Genomic DNA, 18,028 nt, shown 5'->3' on the forward strand with positions numbered 1-18,028 from the left:
AGTTGTTTTGGTCGATTTCATCCTAATGGAATATAAATTAACACTTTAACGAATATGCTATTGTATTAGGGGAAAAAGCAATAGTTAAAAGGAAAATGCTTAAGTGTTCCTGAAGGTCACTTAATTTCATCAGTTTAGAGGAGAATTTTTAATCATAGATTAAGCTTTAGATACTTGGACACTTCTCTCAAGCAGACCAATAAAAAGTCAATAGCTGTAATTATACACACTGGATCGTTTACGCAACGTTACACGGGTCAAAATATGGCGACGGAACTGCATTACGTAAGAGTCAAAGTTACATTTTAGGAATCCTTTCTGTAATAAATCCTTTCATGAAACATATATAACGTATAACAAACTTTTCTGACTTCAGTTACTTAAAACAAGTGTCCTTAAAGACCCCTTTAAAGACTTTCTTGCCCAACACAAGTGGACACTGATGGGATCGAAAGAGGAAGCGAATCGAATGACCCAGTTCGTCCTTGTGAAACAACATTGACTGTGACTACAAACTCAGTACTACTGGTCAAAAAATAAAACATATATAATTCCGTACGTGCTTTACCGCTTACGTTATACTAGGGCGCTGACATTTATTTTGACAAAACAGGCCTATTATTTTACAGTTGTAATATGTCTGTAAGGGGTGATAGGCAGCAGTTTATTACCATAAACAGTTGTATGACAGATACACACACACGTTTTTAAATATACTTCAGCAGATCAGATATAGGTGAATCCTTCAGTGCTGATTACGCCACTCAACTCCATTTTGTTTTTCAATTATGTTGATTTGGTCACAGCAGTCGCCAGTGTTGTTGTTTTTTTTTTTTAAGACCCACTTTGAAGTCTCTTCTTCTAGGCCAATGAAAATGTACCCATGTGTCTACAGCAAAAATAATGTTAAGGTGTTCAAATTATTCTGCATGTGACAAAAAAAAAAAAAAGTGCCAGAAATAAAGGCCAATGCATGTATACAAAATTATACGTTTAATCAGAATAACCGTCTTAGTGTTATAAGATATGTTTGTTATTTCACATATAACTGTTATACATGGAGCTTTTTAGCTGTTGGCAGTTTGATGTCATTAGCCATCTAGTGAACCGGTGACTATATCATGAAGTAGTGGGTGACCAATATATCGCCAAGGTCGATATATCGGCCGATATTTGGCATTTTTTAGGGTGACAAGCTTTTCTATTTGGCAGATGTGTCGGAAGCGGGACTTTTATTATGACAGCGCCATTACCCATGAGCAATTTTAGTTTTAACATTTCATATAAACCATATTAACCATCTTAATTTCAATGAATATATAGAGATATGTTATATAAATAAACTTTAGAATCAATAGATAAAGCTTTAAAAATAACTACATGTGAACTTACATGTTCCAGTCTATTCAAAAATACAAACTACAAAGTACACACAAGACGGCTCTAGTGAGGGAAAGAACTACAATCCCATGAAGCACTGCAAACAGCATAATTTAATTAAAAAAAGATGGAGAAATATAAAACCACTCATTTACAAATGTTGATTTTACATATAAACAATATATTTTAAGTTTATTACAACACACACACACACACACCCTCCCCCCTTTATATCGGATGCAGCCGATTACATCAGTTGCAGTGCTTCATGGGAGTGGGCAGAGCTAATGAGACAGCACATTCTGGACTTATTCCCATGTGAAAAATCTGCTGCCCTTATAAAATTTATAGTAAAGACATTTCTATCACAACCATCTCTAGTGTGTATGTTGGCTAAAGGCCATCTTTCCCATCTGAACACATTCTAACATGCATTTATTCTGAAATACAGTCTTCCTTGTTACAATGAATGTGTATTAAATTCAACTGCAGGGATGAAAATCTCCAATGCTGCACCAGATAAGAGAACAACTGTTTATTTCTTTCAGAAATGTGTAGATTGCTATATTAAAGAGGAGTGAAGACAAAATATTGATTGTTATGGAAATATATGTACAGTTTATTTACTGTAGTCAAAAGAGGATGTGAATCAATGAGCAGTCTTTCTCTCACTTACTAATAGTACAATGACGGGACAAAGAGAGGTAGGCCATGAACAGAATAAAAGAACTCTTCACTCCACTTCTAAAACTTTTTCAGGATGAGCCCAGCTGTAAATTCCTGATCTGACTCTTAGTTCAGTCATAAACGATTTTATATAATGTCTGTGAAAACTACACTCACGTGACTTGTAAAATCAGTATGAGAAGATGACCTGAGCTCATGTGCTGCCATTTTAACAGTTATATAACTAAAGTCAAATGCAAAATCTTATAAGAAATTAAACTGAGCTGATGTACAACCTGCCTGACAACACATAGGTACACGCATGAAAAATGTCACATTCCCCACTAATCAGCATTAAAAAAAAAACTGTTCTACTGATCACTCGTACTTGGATGACTTCAACCTGTGTGGATCCTCCCCTCAATGCAAACACAAAGAAGCCCTTAAAATACCTCACAAACCAATTGTATACATTCATACATTTCTTCAACTATAATGGCTTCATTTTGTCCAATTTAGGATTCACGCCATTAGTTCATGCTTTTTAAAAACCATCACATTCTCAGGAAACAAAAAGCACCCACTCTGGTGTTCAAAGTCACACTTGGGTCCAGTCTTGTCACAGTCCCACGAGCACAAAGCAACAGGGAGACAAGAATCACACATTCATGCCTTCATTCACTCTGCAGAAGCGATGCAGACAGAAACACATCAGACGAGCGTGTGGTCGGGTTAAACACACAGAACACACAACAGTGAGTAAATCGGGAGTGATAAATTATTCTATTTAAAAGAAAAAATAATAATAAAAGGAACACTTTACAAACAAGATTTACAAATGACCTTCAGATATAAGCCCAATGTGTCACACTTCACGCTGACCTCACGTGTAATGCAGTTGCTATTCAAAAATCAGACCTCCAGAAACTTGTCACAACACTTAACCGAGCATGAATTTATAGTCACACTGTGATTTGTGACTGTTGTTATTGACCTGTTAGTACTTCAGTCTTTCCCCAGAATAAAACAAAACCGTTTCTAAACTCTGTCTCCTGCTCAGCATGTGTCAAGTGTAGGAAAAGTCTCAGTTCTTGGAGAGGCCGAGCTCCTGCAGTGACCTTTGACCTGGAAGGTAGGACTGTGGCATCACTGTAGCTGGACTCTGTATGCACAAATGAGGAGTTTAACCTGTGGAAAGAGAGAAACACATTATCTGATTAATACACTTAAATTATCATAAAGCTTGCTTAGCTCAGAGTTACCACTTTTACATGATAAGGGTTTTTAAAGGGGATGTCTAATGCTATTTCATGCATTCTGACTTATTTACACTGTTAAAGAGCTGGATTCTCATGCTAAACATGGCCAAAGTTTCAAAAAATGAGCTGATGGTGTATTTCTGTGCCAAATACACTCCTTCAGGGTTCGTATTCAGTTTCGGAAAGTTTTTTTCGAGTATGGCCCTGTATGACATCATAAAGGGTGAATTCCTTGTATGGGCAATTCCCCTGGAAGAGTGCATACACACATCAAACAGAGCGAGAGCAAAAGCATGCCCATTAACGTGCTTCATTCAGGTTACGGAAGGTAATTTTGTCATTTTGTTTTTAGACCACAAAGTCAATGATGTCACCAAAAAAGGGTGTTTTTGGTTGTGAGGAAAAGATAACCTTGTTCAGCTTCCCAAAGAACCCAGCGATAAGGGTTCAGTAGATGCAGTTTGTTTTTCCAGGGCAGCAACAGAGTTTTGCAAGTGTTTATTCCTGGCTTTCGGTGACAGGACCGCTGGATTTGCAGATCATTTGAAACTGAAAGATGGAGCAGTCCCAGCAATAAAATATTCCGGTCATGAGTCGGAAAGTACCACAGTACCACAAGCGTTAAGTAAAATGGCACCAAATGTCTGGGTTTTGTTGGCAATCGGCACGTGGGTGCATATAATGTAAACAACATGAACGTATAGTGAATCAAAAGTTAACCAGGGATCATGCAATGATGTATTGTGTGTGATGTCGTGACTCTTTAGCTCCGCCCACGGCACGCTTCCAGGAGCTTGACTGTTTTTGGAAAGAATCAGTACATATTGTGACTGTGGATGAAATTTTTGATGAAGAATGAAAAGTTTTCTTTAAAAAGAGTGGTAATCGAAGTGTTTTATTAGTTTTGCTTAATTCTTACTTTATGCTCTCAAAATAATATGCTTGCTCACATAAAAATGCTCCTCACATGATTTAATAAGTCTAGACTTTAGTAATTAATATGAGAATACTGTCAGCAGGCAAGTCAGGCCAGTATGAGTGTAATGCATGCATGTTTCAACTTGAGTATTTTTATTGTGCAAGGCATAGTGTGTGTATTGTTTTGGTCGTTGAGTTGCTCTGTTGTGTCTGAAGTGACTCCCGGATGGCCACTAATGAACCTTTTTAATGCAAAGAGTACTTGGGAGTGATGTCTTGATGTTGTGTAGCTAAGGAAGCACTAAGGTATCTAGCATACACTTTGGAAGTGGTAATGCAGTGATAGTGGCTTCTTGGATGGGGCGCCGTCCTCCAGGTGGTTAGGGTCCACCATAGCCATAGGCAAGAAGGTAAGAATTACAAGGCCAAAAAATAAAAAATAAAATTTGTGCACAAATAAATTGTTTACAACACTTTAACATTCCCTGATATTTCCAAAGAACCATGGGAACCAAGTTAGCTACAAGTTTATTTTGCAGATGCCATTTCCCACTTGTTCGCTTGCTTTGGTGCATGTTCAGGCATTTATACAGCAGTATCTAAACTCTCATATAAATATTAATGTTTAACAGTCCCAATTACCTTAGCTGTGGGGGACTCTGCCAGACGAATGAACAGTTTATTGGCTCCTTGAACAGGACTGAAAGAGTATATGAAATGGCTGTCCTGTAGGGGGAGCAGCATGCAGAATGTGAGAGACTGCAGACATTCAACAGAACAAAGAAATGATACATTTGAATAAGGATCATTCATGACATCAGCATCTTACCAAGAAGATAGGCAGCTGAAACTTGTCATTCAGGACAACAGCATGGACACTACAGGGCCCGCAAAGTCTAGCTGTGATCTCATTAAGGAAGTTTGCATGGAAGATGAAAAGCAGGATGCCAGATCCTGAGACAGAAAACACAATAATGACACACTAATTTGGTAAATAAAATGGCAGTTATTGAGAACAGAAGATTTTGAAGCAAGTATCTCACCTTCTCCAGGTGTATGTTGAGGGGGTTTGTAGTTGAACTCCAGTGAAAAGTCTGGTCCCTCACACAATCTGTGGCAAGCCAGAGGAAATACAGGTTCCAGCAGTGCCAGCCGTGTTTCAAAATAAGCTCTGATTGTCTCCTCCGCCACTGTTGATAACCTGTGAGATACATTTCACACATGCGTCTTTATATTCAATGTATTGACCCATATTAACACACACACAAACACACACATAGGCTTTATAGACAGATAGATTGAGAGTGACTCTTGAAGGACCAGCACAACATCCTCTTGTACCACTGTTTGAAGAATTTATCTTCCAGAATGTGTGCAGTCTGTCTATAAAGCCTATAATATAAAAAAAAAAATAAATAAATAAAAATAAATAAATCAGTCTTCATGTATTTTACTACACTTCAGTATGTGATTCTTATTAAGTGTAGGTCATTTTTTAGGATTCTTTACCTAACCTAAGTCTCTGAGATCCTGACACCTTGCACTTCTGGAGACTCCAGGCAGGTTGCAGTTCTGGAAAATGGTGGCGCTGGAGACTAAAGGGTTCCTGATGGTTTCACACTTAATTCTTCACCGTAATTCTTAATTCTTTTGCAGTTAACAGGTCTTTTCTTCTCCACCTGTTTTTGTCTGACTCTGCTGAATCAATGATCATTTTGCTGTTCAATGGCCATGCATTAGTATTTATTAGGCCACTATTGCATTAGTATTGCATCCTTCTCATGAGCATTTAATAATTTTTGACTTTTCAGAGTTAAATCTCTTTTTGGCTCATTTTATCTGTAAAAGAAAACCTGCTTAATAACTATACACATCTGAATATAAGGCGTTTTTCACTTCCAGCCTTCATGAACAATTATATATCACTTATAAATGATTAAATAAAAAATTAATAGTAGTTATTAAGATTGATGTGGTTTTGAATTGGTAAAAATGTACTTGGAAAAAAAAAATATGATCAGAAAATCAACTTGCATAATAATTATGCACGCAGTGTATATACATACACGGCAGTGTTCGAGATAATAAATAAAAAATAACATAAAACACTCACGTTTGCATGTGGTCTTTGATGAGATCATATACCATCACATTGTTGCTAACTTTGGCACAGTACAAGGCAGTGTTCTTGTGTTTAGACAGGATGTTGCAGTCAGCCCCATATTCCAGCAGGAGGCGAACCACATCAGCATTGCCCCGTTTACAAGCCTTAGAAAGAAAAATACAATGATCAGGAATCAGCACATAACAAAAGTTATTACTTAAAAGTGCAAACTGTCTAATAGTTAAAGCACAACTTAAATAATAAAATTAATAATCAAACACTACAGTACAATTTTATTTTTTGAAAGAAATTAATACTTTTATTCGGTAAGGATACATTGAATTGATAAAAAGTCACAGTAATGACATTTGCATTGCTACAAAAAAAAAATTATATTTCAAATAATTCCTTTTCTGGTTAACTTTCTATTCATCAAATCAAACAAACGAACATCTGTTTTCAACATTGATAACAAAAAATATTTCTTGCGGATCAAATCAGCATATTAGACTGGAGTAATGACTACTGAAAATACATCTTTCCCATCATAAATTATATTTTAACATTTTTAAAAGGGTTATGGGCGGCTAACCTTACACAATTGTTATAAAATTTGTCTAATTTTTAAAACATTATTTCTAGGATTAAAGAATAGAATAAAAATCTAAATGGGCATTATTTATGAAATAATTTCATAAATTAAATTATTGTAGTATTGTATTGTAGTGATATGACAGAGCACCAAACTCTCTCTCTCACACGCACGCACGCGCGCACACACACAAAAACACACACAATCATTGTGTGCCAAACTACCTAAATGATGCCTCAGTAGGGACTGAAGTGTTAATTATAAATTAGATTTTAAAAAATAAAATAAAAATAACTCTATAAGTGAGTTCCAAATGACAATTATTTTTGAGCCCCACACTTTTCAGGAATCCAAAGCTCTAACAGTGGATTGTAAAGAATAAAGATAAAAACAATAGGGTGATCATTTCTGAATGGAATACTCTCTCTCCCTCTTCTCAGAACTGCCTCTCATTCCTCATAGTCACACGTACAGAGCAAACATCCTTTCTATTCTAAATAACTTAGTGATGCAGTCTTTGTTAGCTGTGGCTTGAATAATTTATGTGTAGATTTAAACAGTGGCTTTTTTTTTTTAATTAATAAATGCATAAATAAACAAGCACATTTAGCTAACATATGAATGTTTGAATTATCATCTCGGAGACTGCATTCACTTTCAATAATTCAATGCAATTTTGACAACGATCGCTTACTGAATCAATGCACTTTAGATCTGTTCATTATTCTTTCTAATTTAATGTCAGGGGAATGTCCTTAAACACTAATCAAAGAAATATCATACCCTCTGTTCGCTTCTTTTTAAAGAATGTCCATAGATGCATTTGAACAGTTCTCTTGGCCATTTTGAACAGGGCAAAAAGCTTGCTTGACTGAGCGCAGCGCGTTACAGTATTGAGTTCTGATTAGTCGATCGCTGTTATTTATAGTTTGTTAATTATCATACATGGAAAATTTTAATATTTCATTTGCAAGTTTTACATAATACACAACACTCTCGATCTACAAGGGGGATGCTATCCCCACTCAAATCGCCCTGAAAAAGCCCTGAATATAACAACCTTCTCACCTTCATGAGAGCCGTTTCTCCACCCAGAGTTTGGGCATTTACAGATGCTCCTGCCTCCAGAAGAATGGCCACTGTCGTCAAGAAGTTCTGTACCAAACAGGACGGGTTATAAAAGAGACAGATGAGGGATTGTGCACTCACCAACAAAATCACATAGAAAATTAATGCTTAACTATACTAAGACAAATATAACATTATTATACAAAATATGCTAATACTCTCTTGTATTGAGTGGTTGAAGTGAAACAGCCATTGTGAGGGTTCCTGAATACAGCAGTGTTGTTCTCACCTTTTCAGCAGCATGCATCAGGGCAGTGGTGCCATTCTTCTGTCTGGCGTTGACCTTCACTCCTTTCTTAATCAGCAGCCTGAGGACGTCATCCTGACCGCCTGCAGCAGCCAGCAGCGTTAAGGACATGCCGCTAGAGTCCTGCAGGTGGCAGCACATAAACAAAACATTCAAAAATGTTCACATGATATCATCTCAAATAGGTTTACTTTTCTAGAGCCCAAAAGCATCTTTCCTCACTGATTCAATTTCAGTTCAATTCAAAATATTTCATTACATTATAATAGATGTTCTAACAGATGAGCGGTATGTTAACAGATAACTCTCTGCAGGTATAGACAAGTATTTCATTTGAGTGAAAATGTCTGTTCCTGCTCAGTGAGTGGTTAACTTAGCGATTGAATGATGAATTGTAACATGACCCAGTTTCTCTGATGAGTCATTATAACAGATTTCAAGACAGACACAGGCAGAGATAAAAAATAAATAAATAAATAAAAGAGGAAGAGAGAAAGAGAAACAAGTACCATACCTCCTGGTCCAGATTGTAGTCCTCTTTGGAACTAAGTGCACGTTTTACTGCCAGGTAATTCCCATTTTTCACTGCTTCACGCAGCTCAGCTAAGAGTTAGACGGTAAACAAAAAGCAAGAGAGAAGAGGAGAGGAAAATGAAGAAAAAAAACATGTGACTCAAAACTGAGTGTTACAATAAATGAAAGATGATGCTACTGTTTTTCTGTGTTGTCACTCACTGGGAGTTAAGGCAAGCGGAGAGAGATTCTCATCCTCTCCATTCAAGTGTTTCTGAAAGTCCTCCAGTGTCATCCAGTCCAGCTTGAGCTCCACCCCAAGATTAAGAGATGGCAGTCCCCTGTCTGTCACACAGAGACTCATGGTTACTTATGCATAGGTTATGCATTCACATGCATAGCCTATAATACATATATAATAGGTAAATGCCTATGGATCACACAATGTGCTATTCCATTCAAAAACAGCTAAAAAAAAGTCCAAATTAGGGCTGCACGATTTGAGAAAAAAAAAAATAATAATTGTATTGCAATTTCTATTTTAAAAAGTGTAATTGCAATTTTTTTTTTAAGGCACCTGGTTTAATGTGCTTGTTTGCAGAGTTGTACAATTTGGCAAAAAAACTATTATACATCAATACGACTAAAAACACAAACAATAATTATTATTTTAATTATGATGATTATTATTACTAAAAATATTATACAAAAAAAAATAGAGTAATTAAAGAGTATTTAAAGAAAATAAATACTCAAAAATTTTAATCAAATGCATAGCTTTCTTAACTTTTTTAAAAATTAAACCATCAAGCTTTTATTTTGAAACATATTAGAACCAAATTCAGATGCAGAGATGATTTTGTGTGGATTACCATTTACTGCAAAGCAAGCTGTTCTGAGACACTGAAAACACTGGATCATGAGCTGCACTCATGTATAAGAACACATTGGTGCGCCTCACTCCGAAACACACGTAACCGCACATATTGCGATTTTGGTTTTATTTCGATTAATCGTGCAGCCCTAGTGCAAATGAACAGAATCTCAAGACATGTTTTTAAAAGTTGAACCTCTTTTAACTTTGCATTGACATGTACAAACCAGGAGTTTTGTCTGAGCGCTCCATGGTCTCCTGAGAGTCCTGATTGTCATCGCAGGCGGAGAAGGCCCGTGATTCACTTCTCCTCCTCTTGTCCTTCCATCTGGAGTCTTCTGTAGAGTCAGGAGATGCTATTGACTCCGTCATGGACTTCCTTTCCAGCCGCTCTTGCCGGGCTTCTTCTGCCAGTCTCTGTGCCTCCTCCATGCGTGCTTTTCTCTCCCGCTGGGCTTCCTCGATTCTTTCTTTCTTCTTTCTCTCCTCTTCTTCAATCCTTTCTTTCCTCCTCCTCTCTTCCTCTTCCATCTTTTCTTTCCTCTTCCTTTGCTCTTCCTCTCTCTGCTCCCTTTGCAATACCTCCTTAGACTTTGGGGCCAGCTCATCTGATTTATCACTTTTCTCCATATCGGATGCTCCCTTCTCCTGTTTCTCGTCTAGCTCCATGGAGACGGGACTCTGACCTGGTCGTGGCACTGGTAGGAGAAGAATGTATTTGTTAATATCAGGTGATCAAACACAGCACAAGTCCATTAAAAATGAAAGTCAGCTACAAATGTATTTTACCATCTTTTGCCTTATCTGTCTTATCCGGATCAGGTTTCCGTGCAGGAGACTGCTTTGACAATTTTGTTTTCTTGTCATTTTTACCTGCACCCTGTAGAACAAGTATAAAAAAAAAAAGAAAAAAAAAGAGTCAAATCACAAACACAACACTAGACTTTAAGATTTTCTGAAAACATTTCTAAGCATTCTTGGTGGATGCCAGTAAATAAAAGAAAAATAATTAATACTTAAACTACCGCTGAATAGTTTGGAGTCAGGAAGATTTTTTTTTTTTTTTTAAAAAGAAGACATCTATAGACATGTACCTTTGGAGTTGCATTCTTGTTCTGGTCCGCTTGTCTCCTTGGTGCACGATCTTTTGCCTCACAGTTCAGCAGGAACTTCTCAAACATGTGAGAGGCACCACCCTTCTCACCACCTTCTTCTTTCGGCTCTTCCTCTTTGGGTTTGGTGGGGGCTGTTGATGCTGTGGATGATGATGAGGAGGAAGAGGCAGATGAGAGCCGCTGAGAAGGCAGGGCTGCTTCTTGCCCTTTGCTTTTGACCTTTGACTTAGGTGCGGAGGTAGCTGCACCCGTGTCACTGGAATCAGGCTCCTCCTCGCTGCGAGAAGACTTGCTAGTGCTCTTGCTACTAGTATGGTTCTTGAGCTTGTTTGCACCACTTTCTTTAAGCGCAGCCGATGAAACCTCTACTTTTTTAGGCTTCTTCTCTTGAATCAGGTCTTTGAAACCTTGCAGTTTCAGGTCAGGCTTGGCCTTCTTCTGCTTGGCCTGCTTGAGGTCGCCTCCACTCTCACTTCGCACAGATTTGTCTGTGGATTTTGCTGATGTAGTTTTGAAGGAATCATTTGTTTCTGTGTTTGTCGTATCATCCGTGTGGGACTCAGAGGGCACGTCGCTCTTATCATCCTCTTCGTCTGAAGAATCGATCTCTCTTTTAGACTTGATTTTCTTTTTCTTGCGGTCTTCTCCGCTCTCTTTCTTATGTTTTCCTCCATCTTTAGGCTTGTCAAGCTTTTTTTGTTTCTTAGGAGTAACTGGGGCATCGTCTTCATCTGATTCAATGAGCCTCTTCTTTGTCTCTTTTTTAGGAGGTGAAGGGGAAGGATCCCTGCTCTCCTCCTCCTCCTCCTCCTCCTCATCAGACTCAGGTGCAGGCAGAGGCTTGTCCTCCCTCCATTTCTCCTTCTTTTTCTTCTTCTTCTTTTCCTTCACAGGCATCTCATCGTCTGATTCCTCCACTTTCTTCTTTTTCTTCTTCTTCTTTATAGGCGAGTCTTTGGGTTTATCCTTATCGCTGTCACTCTCTGAGTCGGCATCAAACAGATCACTCTTCATGGGCAGCTTCTAGGTACAACGGAACACATCAGTATTCAGCAAGTAAATCAAATATTGCATTGTCCGTACAAGTTCTTAGAAAAACTACAATAATGTGAACACATCTTAAGAGTCTCACCATGCCACTTTCTTTCTTTGGCTTTATCTCGGCAAGGGCCTTCTTGTAGGCCAGCAGCACCTCCCTGCAGTCGTCCAGATGCGCCTCAGGCTCCCAGGTGTCATCTTCCGATGAATAGTTCTTCCATCGCACCCGATACAGCACCACTCCCTACAAAAACGTTAAGAGGTCAAAGATCATGGCCTGCCATTGGGTCATCTACAATCTCCAAACAGCAATGTCAGTAATGTTCATGAAAACATACAGGTTTATACACTCATTTAAGGGGCATGAAACCCCCTATTTCAGCACCGGTTCAGCTTGGTTTAAACTCGCTACATCTGCACATGACCGTTGAGTGCACGATACTTCTCACCGCTGCTTCCTGATGGTTCAGAGAACAATTATTCCGAGTTGCCCCATCATTTCAAAGAATAGTACAATGGCGAGCGCGTCAAGTAAAAATGCCTCGTCCATTTGGGGAAAAGTGTACGCAGTCATCGAAGGCTTGCAGTGCAGAGCCAGGCGAAAGTATAAACAAGGCTTTAGTTCTCACCACAGTTTTGAAAAATTCTACCAAATTGGGTGTGGTACGCTGTGGAGTGGAGGGGGAGACAGACAACAGGTCCAATCTATTTTATTTCACTCTCATTGAGTTGAAGCATCAAAGATTCCTTTCTTTCTTTTTAATGCCAAGCCAGCTTCTATGGCTATATTCATGGCAAGAGAGAGGTTTAGTTGGAAAAAAAAAAAAAAAAAACTAAAGACGTTTAAGATTCATTTTTCCTAAAAACCTTAACTAAATTTGGATTTACTTGGTTAAAAACATCAAAGATTCCCACAATTGCACGCTGCAATTCACCACTGCATACATATTCTGGGACTCCGAAGACAAAAACAGCACAAAATTAACCAGTTTTCCCTACAATAAAAATGAACCGATGCTAATATTTTATACTATGAGGTGCAACACAAACACTTCTGTTAAAATCTTGGAAAATGAGTTCAGTGTTTTATGATCCTTTTAGGTAGCCTGTTATAAGAATGAGAATCGTTCCTTACGTTGAAGTACTAAAATTACTAAGACTAAAATAAAAGTAAGTTAGGAAAGATAGGAAAAAATAAAAATTACAAAAACATAAAATGACTCAAACTTAAACTAAAAATGAAAACTGATAAAAGCTCATTCAAAATTGTAATACTAAAAAGTATATAATTAATATTAAAATAACACTGACTAGTCTAGTACTTTAAAATTACACTCATAGACAGAGGAGAAGATACAAACGTAAACTATTAATTATCTCGAAAAACACTTTTATGAACTTTTGTTTTTAGGCTATAAAAACACTGCTTAGGCTGTAGTGTCAGACGTCTACCTCACATTATCACTAGTGTCATGTGCTACATAAAGAGAATGATGAGAAGGGCGATGTTTATAAGAGGCATTGACGCAGTAATTAATGCTTGGCAGACACATCCCAAGCGCCACAGGTTAGTTTCAAAGGGAAGTTCATTATCCGCTGTGTTGCTAAGTAACAAACACAGCTGATTCCCTGCTCTGCTTATTTCCTGTGACTCTAGCTGGAAGATTAATAATAGCTGAAGATCAAAGCCAAATAATATGTTTTAATCCCAATCGACAGAGTGGATGGGCTCCCTCTCCTTTTCTCCATCAACTTGTTTCACAACACTGGCAAGAAACTCAACATAATTTTCTGGCTGTTGTATGTAAACCCACATCTATCTGTATCTTAAAGCAAGTAGTAAGTTGGATTCCAACATATTTGAGAGCCTTTGCTTAAATTAGAGTGCTAGTTTCTTGCACAACAGCCTCTGTGCAGGAATAAGAAGTAATGAGAAGCGGTTAATCACTTTATTTATGTAAACAAGCAAGTTAAAGACATGATTGTCTGTGTGTGTGTCTGCCAAAGCGCAGTAGTCTATGAAGCACAGGCTGTCAGCTAATCTGAGAGTGGTTGTTACTGGCTCACAGCCATCACTGACTGACTCATGTTGCAGTTGGTATGAATGGATATGACTTGGACGAATGCTGAGACCGACACTCAGAGAGAGAGAAATATTTCTCATTCAAACAGCCTTGTTATTATATAGCTTTCATGCAGAGTAAGAAATGAACAAGGTATCAATTAAAAAATGCCACATGAAGCGACTAAAATGCATCAGATATTTAAAAATTAAAAAAATTAATTTGTTTTATGTAATGGAACATTTGATATCTATCTATCTAGTTATGGGTTTAATGCCTCTGCAGTCAAGATAGTGAAAGAAATTGGTATTTGTGGTCTCAGAGTTGAGATTTGTTAAATGAATACTACTGTTCAAAAGTTTGAAAGGTAGAATTTGCATCTGTAAAACTGTTTGATGTTTTTGAAAGAAGTCTCTTGTGCTCCCCAAGGCTGCATATATTCGATCAAAAATAATAATATTGTGAACTATGAAATATTATTAGGCTACAATTTAGTTTTCTATTTTAATATATTTTGTATTTTAAAATGTAATTTACTCCTGTGATGGTAAAGCTGAATTTTCAGCATCATTACTCCAGTCTTCAGTGTCACATGATCCTTCAGAAATCATTCTAATATGCTGATTTGTTGCTCAAGAAACATTTCCTATAATTATCAATGTTGAAACAGTTGTGCTGATTAATATTTTTGTGGAACCAGTGACACATTCTTTTTAAGACTTCTTTGATCAAGTTGAAAATGACAGCATTTATTTGAAATAGAATTTTTTTGCATTTTGCAACATTATAAATGTCTAAAAAAATCTTACTGATTTCAAACAGTGTTGTATATTTAATATGTTTGTTGCTTTAACATAACATATTAGGCTAATCAACCAGTTATTTAAACTGTATTCAAGGATAGCCTTTATTGTGTTATGACATTTTATGCATTATTTACAGATAATTTTGAATTTAAATGTGCATTCGATTTTATACGCAAGTCATAATTGTTAAGAATTTCATGCAATTTATTTTAACTGAAGTATGAGACATAAATGGATGCTATGAGTTTTTATATAGTTAGAAAATGCCCTCATAAGAAATCTGACATTGGTTTTGAGCATCATCCTTTATAATGGACTACAAATGGATATGGTAAGAAGGGAGATATAAAAGGCAGCTAAGAGAAAGCAGTGAAATGGGACAATAATCTGAGACAGTTCCTTGATCAAAAAATAGCCTAAAAAATAAGCTTAAAATATCATATTAGGCTCCATGTATCTAAATGGCTTTAAAGAGCAATATAACCCACATCTTTCCTATATTTTAAGACACAGAGGAGAAGTGCTTCTCACATACACTTACTTCACACATTACGGTCACACAATAGTGACTGCAGTAGAACTGACTCCAGTTCAAAGGTCACTGAGCGGTACAAAATTGGATTTTACATGCCGTGTGTTATCTGTCCTCTAATCATTGACCTCCTCGATACACTTTACCGAGGTTTTATTGATCTTAACCAACAGGGTTTCATCTGCAACAGAGTTGTCTGTAATGTTCGCTATCCCTTTTCAAGTACACTTTTTCTGCTCACTCTACTGCATTATCTGTCTTTTCCTCTTTAAGTTATTTAAAAACAATCCTCCCATTGTCACATAACCCTTGTCCTTTAAATACTAATGACACACGGTTCCACAAACACACACTCATGCCCTTGTGATATTTCTAGATTAGGCACTGCTGAATGTAGCCTCACCAAAATAAACTAAGCCAGTCTGGCATGAAGTGATCGGTTATACTTGCATTTTACACAGTTGGAACAACACAGTAAAACAGTCTCCAAAAAAAAAAAATCATAGTCAGCATTTCACATATGCTGAGGCAACCCAGCATCTTCAGACATGAAGGTGATGAAAGTGGTCTGTAATGTGATATTCCTCCCTCTCTCTTTATGAGAACCCAAGAGGCCTTTGCGTAAGTCATCTAACAAGAAAAGGGAAAAACAGACTCCAAACAGATCCCAACCCCACCTCACATCTCCAAACACATCCAGAGCAAATTTATGTCTTAGACGGCTTTCCATAGTACAGTAACACTATTTTAAGATGTAGTAACAGACCCTGAATAATCTAAACTACAGAACAATTAGTATATTCTAATAAAATAAACTACTTCTAAAGGAAAATGCTTAATCATTGCAATGCATTTCCGTAAGATCATGCATGAAGGTCTATCAGGACATAATTAATCTTTCACGCATTAAGTGTTTGTTAAGAGATTTATGCGTTTACACAGTGTGGTCATACATCATTTATTTTGTCAAGTCAAGTCACCTTTATTTATATAGCGCTTTTTACAATGTAGATTGTGTCAAAGCAGCTTTACATTGATAACTGGTACATTGTTTGGCTGCACAGCAGCTCTTAAAGAATAGTGTCAATGCAGGCAGATCAAGTCAAGTCAGAAGTATGTGTCTGATCAGAAGTATGTGCACATGATTTAGTCTCTCTCTTTTCTATGCATTCGTGCAAAGGACAAAACGACTAATAATGTGATATAATAGCGCGTGCATGGATGCTGTAAACAACCGGTGTATAATAAACCCATGAATGACCGTCACTGCTGTCAACATTGTTTTCCTCCGCGTGAAACACCACTGGTCGTGTTCGGCATTTATTATGGGCGTGGGTAGGTTTATTTCGGAGTTTAAAGTAGTAATTTAGCTAGATTTTTAAGCGGTTGTGATGTAAACAACAAGAGCACAACGCACAACTCAATTTGTCTCGCGCCCCTGCTCATGGCTCAAAGCGGGCGGCGAGCTGAGCTAACGGTCAGAAAGTTACAACGAGTGTACAACAGCCTCTCTGCGCTACGGGAAGTTTGTATTTTAAGGCGAACAGTTTGTAAAATGTCCCCTTCGACTAATTCTTTGGCGTCATCCTACTAATTATACACGTATCTGCAGTATTTACTAAGGACAGTAATAGCTACATGCTAAGTCGCTAGCAAGATGGCATCCGAAGCGCTGCCACACACACTCCGCTGCGGGAAGTTTGTTTTAAGGCGAACAGGCCGTAAAATGTCCCTTTCGACTACTTCTTTGGCGTTATCTTACTTATTATACACGTATCTGCAGTATTTACTAAGGATAGTAATAGCTACATGCTAAGTCGCTAGCAAAATGGCATCCGAAGCGCTGCCACACACACTCTCTCACCTCCTCCATTCGCATGTCAATAATCCTCTCCACTTCGTATACATCTTCTTCATCCTGTTCGCTGTCTCCAGGCTCCGCTCTTTCGGCTCCGGAGGCCATTTATCCTTTAACCAAGCAAAATATTGACGCTACGTGTAGTATTTATGTGTGCTAAAAGCATGAACGCCGCAAGCCAGCCGAACTAGTGCACATACACAGATACAGCAGCAGCGCACAGTCGCTGATAGTACTATGTGTTGCCAGATCACGCAAGAAAACTACGCAATCTGCTCTGGAAAACCCCCCTCCCATCAAAGTCGCGCATATTACGCGGTCATGGCAACACGGGTAGTACTACAACAGAAGGAGGATCTGTGTGTGTAAACGGTGACAGATGATATGACTGAGGTTATCTTTTCCCACTGCTAAATATATCACAGGCGACAAAGAAGACAAATAGAAAAATGAGGTGAAGTGACTTTCGCTAAAATAGCTAATTTTCGGTATGACTTTTGAAATAAGATTTTACATATTTAAAATAAATATTTAATTTATATTATAATTTTATATTTCAATAATATAAAATGACATATTTATAAATAAAATAGCTAATTTTCTGTATCACTTTCAGTAGCATTAAAGATGTTAAATGTTAAAATTATTTAACACAATAACTTTAACTAACATTGAACAATGCTTTTACAACATGAACACATTTGACTATTAATGTTAAAATGTATTTGCATATGTTAATAATTAGTTACTATATTCATTAATAGATGCATATGGAATGGATCCACACATGTATGGCTGTAAATAGTAACACTGAAATACATAAATGTTTCTGCATAGATTAAATTGGCATTTTACTCTAGTAACAGTAACTGTAGTTTTTAGTATTTTGAATGTGGGAGGTTAAATAAGTATTATTTCAAAGGTAAAGTTACTAT

The 18,028-nt window shown here is 37.3% G+C and overlaps 1 protein-coding gene across 4 annotated transcripts; it reads right to left on the reverse strand.

The window, feature by feature from the left end:
* Positions 1 to 1,472: 1,472 nt before the first annotated feature.
* On the reverse strand, positions 1,473 to 17,359 carry mphosph8 (M-phase phosphoprotein 8). 4 transcript variants are annotated; one of them, XM_051905546.1, is made up of 14 exons: positions 17,100 to 17,359; positions 11,929 to 12,078; positions 10,776 to 11,816; positions 10,471 to 10,561; positions 9,909 to 10,379; positions 9,030 to 9,152; positions 8,809 to 8,897; positions 8,277 to 8,417; positions 7,988 to 8,074; positions 6,337 to 6,491; positions 5,267 to 5,424; positions 5,053 to 5,177; positions 4,866 to 4,949; positions 1,473 to 3,234 (listed from the first exon to the last, which is right to left on the reverse strand). In XM_051905546.1, exons 1-14 carry the CDS (start codon positions 17,196 to 17,198, stop codon positions 3,193 to 3,195), a joined length of 2,856 nt encoding a protein of 951 aa, XP_051761506.1. In that variant the 5' UTR covers positions 17,199 to 17,359; the 3' UTR covers positions 1,473 to 3,192. The 4 variants fall into 4 exon arrangements, 2 of the variants coding, with proteins under 2 accessions (XP_051761506.1, XP_051761505.1); XM_051905545.1 differs by having other exon boundaries at positions 10,776 to 11,819; XR_007931600.1 differs by lacking the exons at positions 1,473 to 3,234; positions 4,866 to 4,949; positions 5,053 to 5,177 and adding an exon at positions 5,733 to 5,918 and having other exon boundaries at positions 10,776 to 11,819.
* Positions 17,360 to 18,028: the final 669 nt, after the last annotated feature.

Source organism: Ctenopharyngodon idella, chromosome 9 (genome assembly GCF_019924925.1).
Source record: "Ctenopharyngodon idella isolate HZGC_01 chromosome 9, HZGC01, whole genome shotgun sequence".
Classification (NCBI taxonomy): Eukaryota; Metazoa; Chordata; class Actinopteri; order Cypriniformes; family Xenocyprididae; genus Ctenopharyngodon; species Ctenopharyngodon idella.

Excerpts from the sequence above, each read along its gene's own strand:
- mphosph8 (XM_051905545.1), bottom strand. The coding sequence starts at position 17,198 with ATGGCCTCCGGAGCCGAAAGAGCGGAGCCTGGAGACAGCGAACAGGAT. Across the intron at positions 5,425-6,336 it reads ATCAAAGACCACATGCAAAC|GTTATCAACAGTGGCGGAGG; the intron begins GTGAGTGTTTTA and ends TGTATCTCACAG. Across the intron at positions 4,950-5,052 it reads TTCAGCTGCCTATCTTCTTG|GACAGCCATTTCATATACTC; the intron begins GTAAGATGCTGA and ends CTCCCCCTACAG.